The following is a 20,055-nucleotide window of genomic DNA, read 5'->3' as shown; positions in this document are numbered from 1 at the left end:
TTCCGCAAAAAAATAGAACATGTCCTATTATTGTCCACATTACGGACCAAGATAGGACTGTTCGATTAGGGGCCAGCTGTTCCGTCCTGAAAAAAATATGGAATGCACGCGGACGTCATCCGTATTTTTTGCGGATCCGTTTTTTGCGGACTGAAAAATACATACGGTTGTGTGCATGAGCCCTTAAGCCGTATTCTTATCAGATGTGAGCTACAGTGTAATGAGTGTCGATGGGGTCAGGAGATCAGAGATAAGAGCTACACATGAGCCCTCAGATGACAAGATTCAAAGAAAACAAAGGCACAGCTTGCAAACAGACAGATTTTTTTTTAAACCCTTATACTCAGAAATGGATGAACATTTTCAATAAAAATCTATTGAGAAAATGAATTTTAGCCTAAAATGAGTAAAATGCAATCATAAAAAATGCCCCCTGAAGGCGTCCATTGCTTGCACAGTGTACTAACTATCCCTCAATTACATGGTAAAGATATTGTATAAATCAGCTTAGGCTGAATGCCGTATTTTTTATTCTAAATGTCACTCCCATCATTCCTCAGAATGGGGGTCAGGGTGGCTGTCTCCTGTGCTCCTCGTCGCCCCCTGCTGGGTAGTGCAGTTTTTATGACTTTTTGACAGATGTGTGGGGGAGGGAGTTGACTATAGGCTTGAGTACTGCGCTCAGCCATGGTAAATTTATTGTCTTTGCCTCCATAGGTGGCGCTGTGACTGACTTTGATGGCGATGGCATGCTGGACCTAATCTTATCCCACGGAGAGTCCATGGCGCAGCCCTTATCTGTCTTCAAGGGGAAGCAGGTGAGACTCCAGTATTGCTTGCTGCATGGATCAGGGTAAATGAAGGGGACAGAGATGTGATAAACGTCAGCTTAACCTAACATGAATAAATAAGGCGTGGCGGACTTTATATTGACACTTAAAGGGGTTGTGTCACTAAACATATTCTACATTTTTCAAACCAGCACCTGGATCCGAATACTTTTCTAATTGCATGTAATTAAACATTTAGTATAGCCACCTAGTTATTCAATAAACTGTCTCAGTATAGCGCCACCTGCTGTTTGTTCCTTTCCCTGTTTCCTGTCCGTGTCACTGAGCTGGTCGCACGCGGTCAGTTTTGAAACTTCAACTGCCACTTGTCAGATGTTCTGTCAGAAGCTTTGGCAGTTACAGGGACAGAGATGCAGCAGAAAGGACACGCTCCCTGAGCTGCCAGGCTGAAGAGAATCCAGCAGAGCAATTGGAGCAATGAATGGGGAGATCTCTGGATCCATGTGAGGTCCAGGGCTGGTTCTAGCTTTGTTAGAAAGAGATTGTAACGGGTCTCCTAGCACCCCGACCGGGTACCTCAGTTGATAAATGCTCCCAGTGCCTCCCGAGGACTCCAAGCACTCCGCTCGACACCGATACCACCACAAGAACCAGGAACAGCTCTTACAAGAGCTAGGAGTAATAGCCAGGGGAGTATACAAATATAGCAATCCCCACACACATGAGACGAGGCTCTATGTTGAGTGTAAAACAGGAACTACTTTATTGAGGGCTACCCGCCCGTATTTATGCAGGTCCCCATCTGGTGTACACGCCCCTAGGGGACCAGAAGGAAGACTGTGACACAGGACAGATAAGTAGCACTCAGGATACACAGACACAACACATCCCCACAATGCATCATGGTTTCCTCCTCTCTGCCCTGGAGACACCCGAGGAGCAATTCAATTATCTCTCAGGACAAAGGGAAATCGCCAATACACATGTGGATACAACAGGACAGAAATCACCACCCAAACACACCATGTCACACCCCCACAGCAAACACAGACATTTAACATATTCCCAGATAGCTCAAGTCTGAGTGCATATCATTAGGTGAATGGCACTCAGAATACACAAATACAATACAATTAGCTATCTGGGTACCCTCACATAACAAAATACAATTGCAAAGACAGATTTAAGCTGTGCGGCCGGTCTGTCTGCTCCTTTAAAGTCAGTATGGCCCGAGGCAAGAGGCTGGTAGCCAGGCCCCTCGAAACCCAGTGGCGAGGTTGGTTTCGCCACAGAGATTATCATGTTCTATATGATGTCTGATTTTCATTTTTTACATTAGTCCTGGGAGAACCCAAAGCCATGGATGAGGTCAAGTTAAAGTTTGCTGCATCTGTGTACTTGCTGGGTTAAATGTGAATTTGTCCATTTTGACTCATCAGTAAGGAAATAATAACTTTTCTCCATCAGCTTCAATGATTTCTTCACTTTTTCAGGACTGCCAACTGGGAAGATAAGTGAATTAGAGCAGATTAGTGCTGCAGACTGCTGCTCGCGGTCTAGACAGAATAATGCAATGAATGGAGCAGGAGATGTCACCAAGAGACTCCGAGCTGCTCTGTAAGAATTGAAGATGAGCCGTCCCCTCCCCTGTCACGTCTGTTTTAGTAACTGCTTGCATCCTCCATGTAATATCAATTCTGGAGCATCTGTTCTTATGGCTCTATGATGTGCCGTTCCTCTATTATTCCTGCTAGACTGGCAGCACGTATTGGATAATGTCAGACTGCGCAGGGACACACTCCCAACTGGTAACAGCATTGCAAACTGTTAGTCATTCATTTATAAACTTCTAGTAGTAATAGTAGAGTAACGGCACAACTTGGAGATGTAAGAAATGGTGATCCACAATTGTTATTACAAGTAGTCACTAAATTAGACCTGTCAGGAGAGGTGACAGGTCCTCGTTAAAGGGGTATTTCTGTTATAACAAGTCTATGTAGACTTAAAGGGGTATTCCTGTTATAACAAGTCTATGTAGACTTAAAGGGGTATTCCTGTTATAACAAGTCTATGTAGACTTAAAGGGGTATTCCTGTTATAACAAGTCTATGTAGACTTAAAGGGGTATTCCTATTATAACAAGTCTATGTAGACTTAAAGGGGTATTCCTACTATAACAAGTCTATGTAGACTTAAAGGGGTATTCCTGTTATAACAAGTCTATGTAGACTTAAAGGGGTATTCCTATTATAACAAGTCTATGTAGACTTAAAGGGGTATTCCTATTATAACAAGTCTATGTAGACTTAAAGGGGTATTCCTATTATAACAAGTCTATGTAGACTTAAAGGGGTATTCCTATTATAACAAGTCTATGTAGACTTAAAGGGGTATTCCTATTATAACAAGTCTATGTAGACTTAAAGGGGTATTCCTATTATAACAAGTCTATGTAGACTTAAAGGGGTATTCCTATTATAACAAGTCTATGTAGATTTAAAGGGGTATTCCTACTATAACAAGTCTATGTAGACTTAAAGGGGTATTCCTGTTATAACAAGTCTATGTAGACTTAAAGGGGTATTCCTATTATAACAAGTCTATGTAGACTTAAAGGGGTATTCCAGTTATAAAAAGCTGTCCCCTATACACAGGATTGGTACAAAACTGCTGACAGATGCCCTTTAAGAGGCTTCACCTAGATTGACATGTGACGCCGTCTAAGGGTACTTTCACACTAGCGTTTTTCTTTTCCGGTATTAAGTTCCGTCCTAGGGGCTCAATACCGGAAAAAAAAACAGATCAGTTTTAGGCTACATGCACTTAACCGTATGTGTTTTGCGGTCCGCAAATTGGAAATCCGCAAAAAAAAAAACGTATGACATCCGTATGCAGATCCATTGTAACAATGCCTAAAACGGACAAGAATAGGACATGTTCTATTTTTTTTGCGGGGCTACAGAACGGACACACTGATGCGGACAGCACACGGTGTGCTGTCCGCATTTTTTGCGGACTCATTGAAATGAATGGGTCCGCATCCTGTCCGCAAAAAAAACAGAACGGACACAGAAACAAACAACGTTCGTGTGCATGGAGCCTTATCCTAATGCATTCTGAATGGAGAGCAATCCGTTCAGGATGCATCAGTTCAGTCCCTCTTACGTTTTTTGGCCGGAGAAAATACCGCAGCATGCTGAAGTTTTCTCTCTGGCAAAAAATCCTGATCACTTGCCGGAATGCCGGATCCGGCATTCATTTCCATTGAAATGTATTAGTGCCGGCATTGAAATTACCGCATTGACGGATCCGATCTTCCGGACCTTTAAATCTGTAAAAAAAAATAATACCAGATCCGTTTTTCCAGATGACACCGGAGAGACGGATCCGGTATTTCAATGCATCTGCCACACAGATCCGCATCCGGATCCGTCTGACAAATGCCATCAGTTTGCGTCCGGATTGCCGGAATCCTCTGACGCAAGTGTGAAAGTACCCTTAGTATATGAGCCCCATGTTTTGACTTCTTTTACGCATCATCTTGGTGGCTTTTTCTCCCCACAGTCCAGGTATTGCAAGAATAAGTGGACTCGTTGTGTCTTCTAGGGCTTGAAAAACAATTGGCTCAGAGTGATCCCTCGCACCAAGTACGGAGCTTTTGCAAGAGGTGCTAAAGTGGTCCTATACACCAAGAAAAGTGGGGCCCATCTAAGAATTATTGACGGCGGATCTGGGTACCTTTGTGAGATGGAACCGGTCGCGCACTTTGGCCTCGGTAAGTAACGAAAGCTTCTTTTCTCCTTCGATCTCTTTCTACACTGAAGACTTTAGGGATCAGATATTTTTGTGGATTTAAACACCAGGAGAACCATTTGGATGGGAAAAGCAAGATTATAGGGTATGCAAAACGGACTGAGCAGATGCCGCAGGGTCTCCACCATCTAGAAGTCTTCTCCAGATGATGCAAAATGCAACTGCAAATCTGATGTTTGACATCCAGGGATCTGAGTATTGCTACCTGGCCATTGTATAATGCTGACTAAGCCAAGTGGACATGTATTTCTAAGGCCTCATGCACACAACCGTTTTTCGGGTCCGCAACCGAGCCGCAGTTTTTGCGGCTCGGGTGCGGACCCATTCAATTCAATGGGGCCGCAAAAGATGGGGACAGCACTCCGTTCCACGCACTTTAATCTGTATTGGCAACTTCATTTATTAAAGGAGTTATCCAACTCTTATAATGACCCCCCCCCCCATGCCTGGGCCCCTCATACAGGTTATACTAACCCCGCTCCCTGGCAGACGCGTCGCTCATGATCCCCACATGGCCGCCGCTGCATCTCTCCATTGCGTGGATCAAAACATCCGCCGCGACAGGGGGAGCAGCCAATAGCAGGCCGCCATAGGGATGGGCCTCCCTAGGGTCGCAATATCTACATAACAGAGCTATACAGATGTATTGATCCACGCAATGGGGAGATGCAGCGGCGGTGAGTATAACCTATATGAGGGGCTCGGGCATTAGCGGGGTGATTATAGAGGTGGGATAACCCCTTTAATTTATCTATTTATTTAATTACTTTATTTTATAATTAGTTTATCTATTAATTCAAGTATTTATGCATGTATTTATTGATATGTTTATTTATTTATGAATTAAGTTTTTTATGTTAATACTTTTATAATTTGTTTTTTTATTAATATATGCATTTATATATTTATTATTTTTTAATAATTTGTTCAGCTATTTATTAACTAATGTATTTATATATTTATTTCATTACTTTAATTTTTAAATGTATTTATTTGAGAATTCTATTTTATCATTTATTTATTAATTTTTTAAGCATTTATTTGTTTTGTTAGTTTATGTATATTTATTTTTTTACTTTATGTATTAGTTCATGAATTCTCTTTATATTACTTTATTCATTTATTTATTTCATCATTCAAAATTAATTAATTTTTTGAAAATGCTAGCAATGTAATTTTTATATTTTCCTGGTGCTGTATAGCTCTGTTATGTGGATATTGCGGTGGCATTATCCTGTGTGTTGTATGGCCGTATTTGTTGTAGTTACTACGGTGAATGATTTGCTCACGGGTGTCCACAGATCTTGATTGTGAGTCAAACATATTTCTTCTTATTCACTAATACACTGCTCAAAAAAATAAAGGGAACACAAAAATAACACATCCTAGATCTGAATTAATTAAATATTCTTCTGAAATACTTTGTTCTTTACATAGTTGAATGTGCTGACAACAAAATCACACCAAAAAAAAAAATGGAGATCAAATTTTCAACCCATGGAGGTCTGGATTTGGAGTCACCCTCAAAATTAAAGTGGAAAAACACACTACAGGCTGATCCAACTTTGATGTAATGTCCTTAAAATAAGTCAAAATGAGGCTCAGTAGTGTGTGTGGCCTCCACGTGCCTGTATGACCTCCCTACAACGCCTGTGCATGCTCCTGATGAGGTGGCGGACGGTCTCCTGAGGGATCTCCTCCCAGACCTGGACTAAAGCATCTGCCAACTCCTGGACAGTCTGTGGTGCAACGTGACGTTGGTGGATAGAGCGAGACATGATGTCCCAGATGTGCTCAATTGGATTCAGGTCTGGGGAACGGGCGGGCCAGTCCATAGCATCAATGCCTTCGTCTTGCAGGAACTGCTGACACACTCCAGCCACATGAGGTCTAGCATTGTCTTGCATTAGGAGGAACCCAGGGCCAACAGCACCAGCATATGGTCTCACAAGGGGTCTGTGGATCTCCTCTCGGTACCTAATGGCAGTCAGGCTACCTCTGGCGAGCACATGGAGGGCTGTGCGGCCCTCCAAAGAAATGCCACCCCACATCATTACTGACCCAATGCAAAACCGGTCATGCTGGAGGATGTTGCAGGCAGCAGAACGTTCTCCACGGCGTCTCAAGACTCTGTCACGTCTGTCACATGTGCTCAGTGTGAACCTGCTTTCATCTGTGAAGAGCACAGGGCGCCAGTGGCAAATTTGCCAATCTTGGTGTTCTCTGGCAAATGCCAAACGTCCTGCACGGTGTTGGGCTGTAAGCACAACCCCCACCTGTGGATGTTGGGCCCTCATATCACCCTCATGGAGTCTGTTTCTGACCTTTTGAGCAGACACATGCACATTTGTGGCCTGCTGGAGGTCATTTTGCAGGGCTCTGGCAGTGCTCCTCCTGTTCCTCCTTGCACAAAGGCGGAGGTAGCGGTCCTGCTGCTGGGTTGTTGCCCTCCTACGGCCTCCTCCACGTCTCCTGATGTACTGGCCTGTCTCCTGGTAGCGCCTCCATGCTCTGGACACTACGCTGACAGACACAGCAAACCTTCTTGCCACAGCTCGCATTGATGTGCCATCCTGGATAAGCTGCACTACCTGAGCCACTTGTGTGGGTTGTAGACTCCGTCTCATGCTACCACTAGAGTGAAAGCACTGCCAGCATTCAAAAGTGACCAAAACATCAGCCAGGAAGCATAGGAACTGAGAAGTGGTCTGTGGTCACCACCTGCAGAACCACTCCTTTATTGGGGGTGTCTTGCTAATTGCCTATAATTTCCACCTGTTGTCTATCCCATTTGCACAACAGCATGTGAAATTGATTGTCACTCAGTGTTGCTTCCTAAGTGGACAGTTTGATTTCACAGAAGTGTGATTGACTTGGAGTTACATTGTGTTGTTTAAGTGTTCCCTTTATTGTTTTGAGCAGTGTACATGTCCCCAAGTGGTTTTCATGGACCCATAGACTATAATGGGCGTGATAGGTCTATGAACACGGACAAAATAGAGCATGCTCCCATGCTAAAAGCACGGACCCATGGACGTGGCGAACACGCACGTGGAATGCTGACGTGTGAATGAGGCTTAATTCTGGGTAATGAAACAACATTGTGGCCTCCGTTACACCTACCACATTAGTTATCCTGCATATTTGTAGTGGCCTCCATATTGGTTGTCGCCCACCATTCCCAGGAATAGAAATAAAGGGGAATCTTCTCATAAGAAATTGTAGCAAAATACGTGCAAATAGTAACCGCCAAACTTCTCTGACCTCAATGTTCTGGATTATAAGAATTCGATGGCATAAAACTGCTTCTTAGGGTCCATTCACACGTCCGCAAAAGGGTCCGCATCCGTTCCGCAATATCGGGAACGGGTGCGTACCCATTCATTCTCAAGGGGGCAGGAATGGATGCAGAGAGCACACTATGTGCTCCCCACATCCACATTTCCGGGTTTTGGCCCTTCAAAAAAAGTAGAACATGTCCTATTCTTGTCCGCAATTGCGGACAAGAATAGGCAGTTCTATGAGGGGTGCCGTCCGGGTGTATTGCGTATCCGCAATACACTACGGACATGTGAATGGACCCTAACTGTGTTCATCCTGGGCTTTGGTTTTCGTTGTTGTCATTGGAGGAAGGCAACATACTGTGCTTTTTCCTTAAATATTTAAAACCGCATAAAAATACACTTGCTACTGTATGTCTAGAACTTGCTGAGTTTGTAATGATGTCACGCGGTCCGTGGCTTTTCATAGCACTGCAGGTGAAACAAGTTAACTCATTGTTATCTCAGCCTATAAAGGGGTTTTACGAGATTTACAATTAAAGGGGTTGTGCAGGGGTTTTATATTGATGATGTATTGTCCAGATAGGTAATCAATATAAAATTGGCGAGGGTCCGACACCCAGCACCCCCACCCATTAGCTGTTTGAAGAGGCATGTGAACGCCACCTCCTCTTCGTTACGCTGACCATCGTCTCGGGAGCGAGTGTAATTACAAGTACCGTACTCTCTCCATTCACTTGAATGGAGCGAATACTTGTAATTACACTACGGGAGACGACACGTAGTGTAATGAAGAGGAAGCAGCACTCACGTGGAGCGCCACCTCCTACAGCTGGTAGATGGGGGTACCATATGTCGGACCCTCACATATCTGATATTGATGACCTATCCTGAGGATAAGTCATCAATATAAAACCCCTGCACAACCCCTTTAAACTTATGTTTGACTGCTGGGACCCCCAGTGATCACAAGACTGGAGGGTCTCCCTGTATGAATGGGGCAGCTGCTGCTCCGGTCATGTCCTTGAGATTACCGGTGGTTGCCAAAGCATGTACTCAACTGCTCTTTGACAGCACCATACACGCTTAAGGGCTCGTGCACACGACCGTATGTATTTTGCGGTCCGCAAAACAAAGATCTACAAAAAATACGGATGACGTCTGTGTGCATTCCGTATTTTGCGGAACTGAACGGCCGGCCCCTAATAGAGCAGTACTATCCTTCTCCGTAAGGCTCAGTTCACACCTGAGCGTTTTACAGCGCGTTCCTACGCGCTGTAAAACGCTCAACAAGGAGAAACCAATGCTTCCCTATGGGAATGGTTCTCACCTGGGCGTTTTACAGCGCGTACGATCGCGCTGTAAAACGCCCGACGCTCACACAAGTACAGGAGCGTTTTTTTGGGCGCTTGTCGCGCGTTCCCGTACATAGACTTTCGGGAACGCGCGACACTGTGTGCACACTTGTCTCTGTATGCGCGCTTGTAAACGTCCGTACAATCGCGCATACAGAGCGCTCCTTTCAGAACGCTCAGGTGTGAACTGAGCCTAATGCGGACAATAATAGGATATGTTCTTTTTGCGGAATGGATATATGGACATGCGGAAATCGAATGCACATGGAGGTAACTTCCGTCTTTTTGCATACCCATTTAAATGAATGGCTCTGCATACGGTCAGGGGAAAAAAACGGAACTGACACGGAAATAAAATACGTTTGTGTGCATGAGCCCTAAAGGGGTTGTACCGTGATTGATGTAAAACATGGAAATATAACACTGTTTTGGGAAGACAGGTTTAGACCTCCTGCACACGACCGTATAGCTTTGGCCTAGTTCACACGAATGTATGGCTTTTTCAGTGTTTTGCGGCCCGTTTTTCATGGATCCGTTGTTCCGTTATTTGTTTCCGTTGTGTTTCCGTTTCTGTTCCGTTTTTCCGTTCCGTTTTTCCGTATGGCATATACAGTATACAGTAACTACATAGATAAAATTGGGCTGGGCATAACATTTTCAATAGATGGTTCCGCAAAAAACGGAACAGAAACGAAAGACATACGGATGCATTTCCGTATGTGTTCCATTTTTTTGTGGACCCATTGACTTGAATGGAGCCACGGAACGTGATTTGCGGGCAATAATAGGACATGTTCTATGTTTCAACGGAACGGAAAAACTGAAATACGGAAACGGAATGCATACGGAGTACATTCCGTTTTTTTTGCGGAACCATTAAAATGAATGGTTCCGTATACGGACCATATACGGAACACAAAAAAACGGGCCGTACACACAAAAAAAAGTTCGTGTGAACTAGGCCTTTTTCAGTGTTTTGCGGTCCATTTTTCACGGATCCGTTGTTCCGGTTTTTGTTTCCGTTGTGTTTCCGTTTCTGTTCCGTTTTTCCGTTCTGTTTTTCTGTATGGCATATACAGTATACAGTAATTTCATAGAAAAAATTGGGCTGGGCATAACATTTTCAATAGATGGGTCCGCAAAAAACAGAACGGAAACGGAAGACATACGGATGCATTTCCGTATGTGTTCCATTTTTTGGCAGACCCATTGACTTGTATGGAGCCACGGAAGGTGATTTGCGGGCAATAATGGGACATGTTCTATCTTTAAGGCTTCCTGCACACGACCGTTTTTTTTCCCGTTCCGTATACGGAACCATTTATTTAAATGGTTCTGTAAAAAACGTATGCATTCCGTTTCCGTATTTCTGTTTAAAGATAGAACATGTCCTATTATTGCCCGCAAATCACGTTCCGTGGCTCCATTCAAGTCAATGGGTCCGGAAATGCATCCGTATGTCTTCCGTTTCCGTTCTGTTTTTTGCGGAACCATCTATTGAAAATGTTATGCCCAGCCCAATTTTATCTATGTAATTACTGTATACTGTATATGTCATACGGAAAAACGGAACAGAAACGGAAACACAACGGAAACAAAAAACGGAACAACGGATCCGTGAAAAACGGACAGCAAAACACTGAAAAAGCCATACGGTCGTGTGCAGGAGGCCTAAACGGAACGGAAAACCGGAAATACGGAAACGGAATGCATACAGAGTACATTCTGTTTTTTTTGCGGAACCATTGAAATGAATGGTTCCGTATACGGACCGTATACGGAACGCAAAAAAAGGCCAGTAAACGGGGAAAAAAAAACGGTTGTGTGCAGGAGGCCTTATTCCGAGAGAAGCTACAAAAAAAAAAAATCAATTTGGCATTCAAATTGTCTCAATTGCCTTTTCTAGCGGTGTGCCCTAGGCTGAAGCCTATCTCTCCTTCCCTCGCCCTCACTGTGCCCATTTGCCGTTTTTCGCACTGTAGCTGGTAATGCGGCCTGTGAAATCTCCGGTCTCTCTGGATCCCGATTACTGAGGATTCATCTCTGCTAATGACACAAGCAGAAAGACGCGCGATGAAAGACGAGGATCGGCGCGGTTTTGGTGCCTGCCAACGCAATCAAAGCGCGCTTCTGATCTTAATTCCTTTAACAACAAAACATTTTGCGACTTTTTAACTCCTTGTTGACACCAACAAATGATGGTACAGCAGCTCTCATCATCTCCCTGCCGGCCGGGGGTCGATTTCAGAGCCGATATGTTCATCTCATTAGTAAAACTAATGTGAGACATTAACTCCTTCCTTGCTGTCACACAGATATGAAGGATTCATTACACCTAGACTCAGGCAAGATTAAATCTTTTGTTGAGTGGCTTAGTCACGGCTTCAACCAAGAGGAATGCATTCAGTAAAAATCGCTGATTTTGTCTCTTAAACTTTTCTTTTAAAGGGGTTTTATGGAATTGTCAATTGATGACCCATCCTTGGAGTCATGTAGATGTAAGAGGAGAGGGGTTGCTGCGCTGGCCCGTATCTGCTCTGTATCTGTATAGCACCCCCTGCTGTTGGTCTTTTTCCTTATTTTTTGTGCTCAGCTTAAATCTTCAACTATCAGCAGCTGGATCTACTCTTGGAAGCTGTAGCAGTTACAGGGAAATAGCTGCAGCCAGTGGCGTGCCCAGGAGGGTGACGGGGGGCGGTGCACCCGGGTGCCGGCTCTGACGGGGGTGCCAGCAGGCCAAGAAGCAATGAGCACTTCCATCAATACAGATGGAAGTGCTCATTGCTGAAGCGCTGACACCCGTGACCCAGTCCCACATACTGCGGCGGGGCAGGGAGCGGAGCGCATAGTTCCCTGCCCCACCGCCGATCACCGCAATAGTCTTCAGGCTAGTAGGCCTGAAGCCTATGCGGTAGTGAAATCCGGGCGCCGGAGAGCCGAAGTATGGAAATATTACGGCCCATTGCGCAAGCGCGGATAACTCCTGAAAATCCATCCTATCTCCGCGCCGGCGCAGTGTGGGGGTAGGGAAAAATTACGTCCCAGTGCGCAAGCGCCGAGGGTAGTATAAATATCCATTTCGCAGGCGCTGCTAACCCTTTGCTGGAGCTATTCTCATATAGCTCCAGCAAAGGGTTAGCAGCTCTTGCGAAATGGATATTTATACTACCCTCGGCGCTTGCGCACTGGGACGTAATTTTTCCCTACCCCCACACTGCGCAGGCGCGGATATCGGATGGATTTTCAGGAGTTGTCCGGTGTGCTGCTGAACTCCGCAGTGAGATTTTCCATAAACTGTCCTTTTGCGCATGCGTAGATCGTCAAAACTAAGGAACGCCTCCACACGTCATTTCCGGTGCGACAGGAAGTTAGGAGGTAGGGAAATCTCACGAAGTAGGGTAATGTAACGTTACACCGGGACTCAGCAGCACAGTGCCGGGACTCTGCGAGCAAGTGCAGGTAAGTATTTAGCTTTTAGGGTTTCTTTCTTTCTTTTTTCTTTTATGTGGCAACTTTGGGGGACATGAGGGGGCCGGGGTGGACAGAGGATGTGTGGGGGCAAACTTTTATTTTACATTATAATGTGGCAACTTTGGGGGACATGAGGGTGGTGCACACAGGAGGACGTGGGGGGAATATGGTGGGATACTGTGTGACACAGTGGGGGGGCAATTTATTATGGGAGGGATGGCAATGTGGGGGACACTACTGTGTGGGGGAAATTACTGTGTGGGGGACACTACTGTGTGGGGGGCAGCATGGGGGACACTACTGCGTGGGGGACACTACTGTGTGGGGGGCAGCATGGGGGACACTACTGAGTGGGGGACACTACTGTGTGGGGGCAGCGTGGGGGACACTACTGTGTGGGGGGACTACTGTGTGGGGGGCAGTGTGGGGGAAATTACTGTGTGGGGGACACTACTGTGTGGGGGGCAGCGTGGGGGGACTACTGTGTGGGGGGCAGCGTGGGGGGACTACTGTGTGGGGGGCAGCGTGGGGGGACACTACTGTGTGGGGGCAGCGTGGGGGGACACTGCTGTGTGGGGGAAATTACTGTGTAGGGGACACTACTGTGTGGGGGGCAGCATTGGGGACACTACTGTGTGGGGGGCAGCGTGGGGGACACTACTGTGTGGGGGTCAGCGTGGGGGGACACTACTGTGTGGGGGGACTACTGTGTGGGGGCAGTGTGGGGGAAATTACTGTGTGGGGGACACTACTGTGTGGGGGGCAGCGTGGGGGGACTACTGTGTGGGGGGCAGTGTAGGGGAAATGACTGTGTGGGGGACACTACTGTGTGGGGGGCAGTGTGGGGGACACTACTGTGTGGGGGGACACTACTGTGTGGGGGGACTACTGTGTGGGGGAAATTACTGTGTGGGAGACACTACTGTGTGGGGGGCAGCGTGGGGGACACTACTGTGTGGGGGACACTACTGTGTGGAGGGCAGCATGGGGGACACTACTGTGTGTGGGCAGTGTGGGGGACACTACTGTGTGGGGGCAGCGTGGGGGGACACTGCTGTGTGGGGGAAATTACTGTGTGGGGGGCAGCATGGGGGCCTTGCTATTGGGGAGGCACTGTAGAGGCAATTCTATTATTTCTGGGGACACTATACAGGGATTATTACCTGGAGCACAATATAAGGTGTTATTATTACTCGGGCCCCTCTAGGGGACATTATAGCTGCTGTAGACACTATAGGGACATTCGAGGTAATTTATCAAACTGGTGTAAAGTAGAACTGGTTTAGTTGCCCATAGCAGCCAATCAGATTCCACCTTTCATATTTGACAGCTCTTTTGGAAATCCAGTTCTACTTTACACCAGTTTGATAAATGACCCCAATTATGTCTATTAGGGTCACTATTTTTTCAGCAGTATAGTACCTGGGGCATTGGGGGGCACAACGGGCACAGTATTGGGGGTGGCAGGATGACACTGTGGGGACACCAGGATGGGGAGGTTGATGGAAAAATTGAGAAATCTAACGTGTCTGTGTTACAAACTGTAGAGGCGAGATGCGGCTGAAAGAATTTCTCATGGCGGTCTAACGGAGGAGAAGAGGAAAGAGAAGGTCTACATGACAGGAGATGTCCCTGGATGTAAGAGGTATGTGGTCAAGTTTGGGGGGGGGTGGGGTGCCAGAGAAATGACCCGCCCCAGGTGCCAAACACCCTGGGCACGCCACTGGCTGTAGCAGTAAAGGCCACACCCCCTGAGAAAGGGCTCACCCCAGAGAAAGGCCACACCCCCTGAGAAAGGCCACACCCCCTGAGAAAGGTCACACCCCTCAGAACGGCCACACCCCCTAAGAAAGGGCTCACCCCCTAAGAAAGGGCTCACCCCAGAGAAAGGACACGCCCCCTGAGCTGCCAGCCAGAAATAAATGTAGCAGAACAATTGGAACAATGAATGGGGAGATCTCTGGATCCATGTGAGGTACAGGGCTGGTTCTAGCTTTGTTATAAAGATATTATGTTCTATATGATGTCTGATTTTCATTATTTTTTTTTATGTTAGTCATGAGACAAACGTATGAAATGCGCTGCGCCAGAAAAGTGTAGCAATTTTGTCTGTGGAGGTAGCACTTGCTCCAGATCTATTATGCATTCGGGTGGTTCGCTCCATGCCCGGCAGTTTACATTTACTAAGGAGCGGCTGGATGTTTTGTGGGCAGAGCTGCATCTGTAGTCTAAAAAGGAGCAGCAAGTGTACTCCCCTGGTGGCGACAGACTGATAGGACCTTTGTTATACATATGATTAGACTTCAGACAGAGAATTCACCATGTACTGTTATTTGTGCAAAAATAATAAAAAATATATAACATGGCGTGAAACGTTTTGTGAATTTGTACCAATAAAACTTGGTGACTACCGGGCGGACACAAAAAGTTGCATATTGATAAATTTCCCCTTTAGACAGACCTGCACCAGATTTATCACAGTTGCTGAAGCTGGGTGGTAAATGTGGTTCACGGAGAGAAGCTTTTGTCTAAGGTACTTTCACACTAGCGTTTTTCTTTTCCGACACAGAGTTCCGTCCTAGAGGCTCAATCCCGGAAAAGAACTGTTCAGTTTTATCCTAATGCATTCTGAATGGAGAGCAATCCGTTCAGGATGTCTTCAGTTCAGTCTTTTTGACTGATCAGGACGGAGATAATACCGCAGCATGCTACGGTTTTATCTCCGGCCCAAAAAACGGAACACTTGCCTGAATGCCGGATCCAGCATTTTTTTCCACAGGAATGTATTAGTGCTGGATCCCATTATATATACAAACAACAGAGCTAAGAAATGGGGGTCATTCTAGATAAAAGTGGTACAATACCGACTATAATTGAGTATACATGAATAATGGAAGCTCTTAGCGCACATACGTGTGAGTAGGTACCAAATTGCAGTCAGTTTTGACTGCGATTGTGTTCCGTTGTTCAGTTTTTATCGCGCGGGTGCAATGCGTTTTGCACGCGCGTGATAAAAAACTGACTGTGGTACCCAGACCCGAACTTCTTCACTGAAGTTCAGGTTTGGGTTCAAGGTTGTGTAGATTGTATTATTTCCCCTTATAACATGGTTATAAGGGAAAATAATAGCATTCTGAATACAGAATGCTTAGTACAATAGGGCTGGAGGGGTTAAAAAAAAAATTAAAAAAATTTAACTCACCTTAATCCACTTGTTCGCGCAGCCGGCATCTCTTCTGTCTTTTTCTTTGAGGAATAGGACCTTTGATGACGTCACTGGGTTCATCACATGGTCCATCACATGATCCATCACCATGGTGATGGATCATGTGATGGACCATGTGATGAGCGTAGTGACATAATCAAAGGTCCTTTTCCTCACAGATGAAGACAGAAGAGATGCCGGCTTTGCGAACAGGTGGATTAATGTGACTTAAATTATTATTTTTTTAACCCCTTCAGCCCTATTGTACTAAGCATTCTGTATTCAGAATGCAATTATTTTCCCTTATAACCATGTTATAAGGGAAAATAATAATGATCGGGTCTCCATCCCGATCGTCTCCTGGCAACCGTGTGTGAAAATCGCACCGCATCCGCACTTGCTTGCGGATGCTTGCGATTTTCACGCAGCCCCATTGACTCCTATGGGGCCTGCGTTGCGTGAAAAACGCACAAAATAGAGCTGGCTGCGATTTTCACGCAACGCACAAGTGATGCATGAAAATCACCGCTCATGTGCACAGCCCCATAGTAATGAATGGATCCGCGCGGAAAACTCGCCCGTGTGAAAGGGGCCTATGGCTTTTTCAGTGTTTTGCGGGCCATTTTTCCCGGATCCGTTTTTCTTTTTTTCTTTTTCAGTAGCGGTTCCGTTCTGTTTTTCCGTTCTGTTTTTCCGTATGGCATATACAGTATACAGTAATTAGATAGAAAAAATTGGGCCGGGCATAACATTTTCAAAAGATTGTTCCGTATGTGTTCCGTTTTTTTTTTTTGCGGACCCATTGACTTGAATGGAGCCACGGAACGTGATTTGCGTGCAATAATAGGACATGAACGGAATGGAAAAACGCAAATACGGAAATGGAATGCATGCGGAGTACATTCCGTTTTTTTTTTTGCAGAACCATTGAAATGAATGGTTCCGTATACGGACTGTTTACGGGATGCAAAAAAGTTTGTGTGAACGAGCCCTAAAGTGCTTTTTCCGGAGTTCCCATAGAGATGAATTGAGCAGCAGTTCGCGCACTGGATCTGCTGCCCGGTTCATTTTCAGAGGCTCTGAGGGGTGAACCCCCACTGAATAATTATCCTCCATCCTGTGGATAGGTGATAGATAACTTGTAACAACCGGCATTCCCCTTTAAGTGTCAAGTTATCATTGAACCCAGCTTTCCATGAAACAGAAAGAAGAAACAACACAACAGAACCTTTAAGAACTAAATGGAAGAAAGTATCTCAAGGACTGTTATATACTGGGGAATAGTTTCTTAGGGGGGAAATGCTTCTACAATCGGTGTCCATGTGTAATGAGCCTTGATTTTTGGTTTGATACATTGTTTTTCAGGTTTGTTAAATGCATAAATCGATCAGGACTCATTCATCATGGCCGATCAGGAGGAGTCTATACTGTATTAGCGCCATGCTGTAGAAATAAAAGGGCCTCTCAATCATTCGGAGACCCGGCGGTTCATTGGCATTATTATGATGGTCACATCTTTCATCTTCAGTCACAGGCAGCTGAGACGGCATTTAATCCCTTTAATGACTTATAATGCAGGGAGCGCAGAAGAATTACCCAGCGAGATTTAATGCATAGATTAATAACTTTTCAGGATTGTGGAAAATCTAATTTAAGTGAAGACAAAATAGGTCTGGATATAGGGCGACAGAAAATAAAGTGCTACATTAGAACGTGTCTAATGGGAACTAACGGTTATAATGTAACAATATGTAAGTGGTTAATGGATATACATCCTAGACCAGTGATGGCGAACCTTTTAGAGACCGAGTGCCCAAACTGCAACCCAAAACCCACTTATTTATCGCAAAGTGCCAACACAGCAATTTAACCTACTGTGCATAGTGCTCCCTGCGCTGATGAATGGCAGGAAAACTCGAAGACATATTGGTACACCGCAGACTTTTTCTAGGGTGCGGGTGCCCACAGAGAGGGCTCTGAGTGCCGCCTCTGGCACCCATGCCATAGGTTCGCCAACACTTCCCTAGAGGGATTTTCTGAGATCTTTAAACTGATGACCTATCCTCTGGATAGGTCATCAGTATCTAAATGGTCGGGGTCTGACAACCAGGACCCTCTGATCAGCTGTTTGAGAAGACATTGCAGCTCATAGTAGTGCCGCAAACTTGTCGAAGCTTTCCCTAGGCCTTGTGATATCACAATCATCGGTCACGTGGCCTAGGCACAGCTCAGCCCCATTGAAGTTAATGCGGCTGACCTACGATACCAGTACGGTACCAGTCTTGAGAAAATTGGTTGTGGCATTCTTGAGAATAAAGACTTTTTTTCTTTATGCCAATTACAGCTAAAGTACACTGGGGGCGGGCCTGGTTCCTCGGTGTGCAAAGAGCGCCTCCCCCTTGGTGACCTCTATAACGTGCGTCCCAGGTGTAGGAATACCGAGTGGTGTATAGTGCGGCCTAAAATGTCCTTCTATGTGTGTCACGGTGCTCCTACTTGTATACAGCTGGACTCCAGGCTTTGGCTCGCAAGCAATAAATAGGGGGAATAATTGAGGGATTTGAAAGAATCTTAAAGACCTTAAAATGAAGTTAACGGCAGCTTTACTTCGAATAAACGTTTCTTCAAACAGTCTTCAGGCTTTGTCTTGGTTCCAGCAGGCTTTAGCATATAACTGGCAGGCAAACTCAATTCTGCTCTCTTTCTCTCTGACTCTGCTGTACTGACAGGCTGGCTGTATAACTCAGCTTCTTCTGTATGCTGCACTTCACTTTGTAGTCTGACTCTAGGTTATGCCAGGGAACTTTCCTCTTAAAGAGAGCTTAGGGTGCTCTGGCTGGCGTGGGCACGTCCAGCAGAGACATGCCCCTACACGCCCTTCCCCTAGCTGGGGGTAAACTAGACTGACTAGAACTTCTGCCCCACCCTTCATGCAGGAAATAGGACAAGCCCACTTCTCTCCAGAGGGGGGGGGGGGGTTAGAATGGAATGGCAAGTTCCATTCTCTCTAAGTACAGCTCTGCCATATTTGCTGCCACCTGCTGGTGAACCAGGCATATTACATGAACATAACAGCTGCAAACAGATTAGCACTTTGCACATTGTGGAGGACCTGGAAAAAAAATAAATAAATGGCATTGGTGTTAGCCCAATAAAGACAGTAGCAGGTTGCAGGAGTGGTAACAGTAAAATAATGTCTGTCTTGTGAAAATTGGTTGCAGCATTCCTGAGGGGGGAAAAAAGACTTATCGTTTAAGAAAATGAGGACCAGTGCAACTATGTGGGTGACTTGCACAAGAAAGCTGAGAAGATGAGGTATCTTCTCAGCTTTCTTGTGCTAGTCACCCACATAGTTGCACTGGTCCTTATTTGCTTAAACGATAAGTCTTTTTTTTTCCCTCAGGAACGCTGCAACCAATTTTCACAAGACAGACATTATTTTTACTCAGCAGAATCAACTCTACCAGGCAGAATAACTGGTTTAATAGGGTTTATCCTGCTGACAGGTGCTCTGGAGATTGTGATCCTGAAATCCAGAGACTATTTATTTTTTGAAACATTCACGTTTGTTTTACAATGAGCTAACCATGGAATAATAATAATGATCTCATACAGTGCAGAATATCAGGACCTTCATACTCATCCAGTCCGCCCGACCTTATGGCAGGAAATAGGATCTTAACTAGAGAACCTGATCCCAAAGAGAAAAATGAACGGCCCCGCTCCTAATTAAGTCCAATTCAGTTTTACTGTTCCTTCAGAAAAGAAATATCTTTATTTTGTCGAGTAAATGCCTTTTACTCTGTAATAATTCACAGTAATCACCCCTGAAGCTGGAGCAAAATCTGTCAGGCTTAGTTTTAAGAGACAGGTTGTGTGGATGAAGTCATTTAAGATTTGGCCAGGACCTTCCATTAATGTAAAATGGTTGGATTGTGGGCTGTAAGGGACTAGAGCATTTTCAATCAATCAGACCTAACAAATCCTGTTCTAGACTGATCTACTTCACTTTAATCATTCAGCAGGAAATACTGTGAACTGCATCAATCCTCACCATACAAAATGTGTCTGGATGATGATCAGTGGTATAGAAAGAGAAAAGGCCCCATACAGAACCGGGTTCCCATAATACTACCCGG

At 45.3% G+C, this 20,055-nt stretch overlaps 1 protein-coding gene across 1 annotated transcript in view; it reads left to right on the top strand.

Annotated features, from left to right (window-relative positions):
- CRTAC1 (cartilage acidic protein 1) overlaps positions 1 to 20,055 on the top strand; it is a 603,594-nt gene that overhangs the window by 570,924 nt on the left and 12,615 nt on the right. Inside the window, exons 10-11 of the mRNA XM_040437595.1 lie at positions 718 to 818; positions 4,398 to 4,566. Of these exons, the coding sequence (XP_040293529.1) occupies positions 718 to 818; positions 4,398 to 4,566 (270 nt within the window). The remainder of the gene's footprint in view (positions 1 to 717; positions 819 to 4,397; positions 4,567 to 20,055) is intronic.

Source organism: Bufo bufo, chromosome 6 (assembly GCF_905171765.1).
Source record: "Bufo bufo chromosome 6, aBufBuf1.1, whole genome shotgun sequence".
Classification (NCBI taxonomy): Eukaryota; Metazoa; Chordata; class Amphibia; order Anura; family Bufonidae; genus Bufo; species Bufo bufo.
Note: the sequence above shows the minus strand (reverse complement) of the source record. Positions and strands in the feature narration are given on the sequence as shown.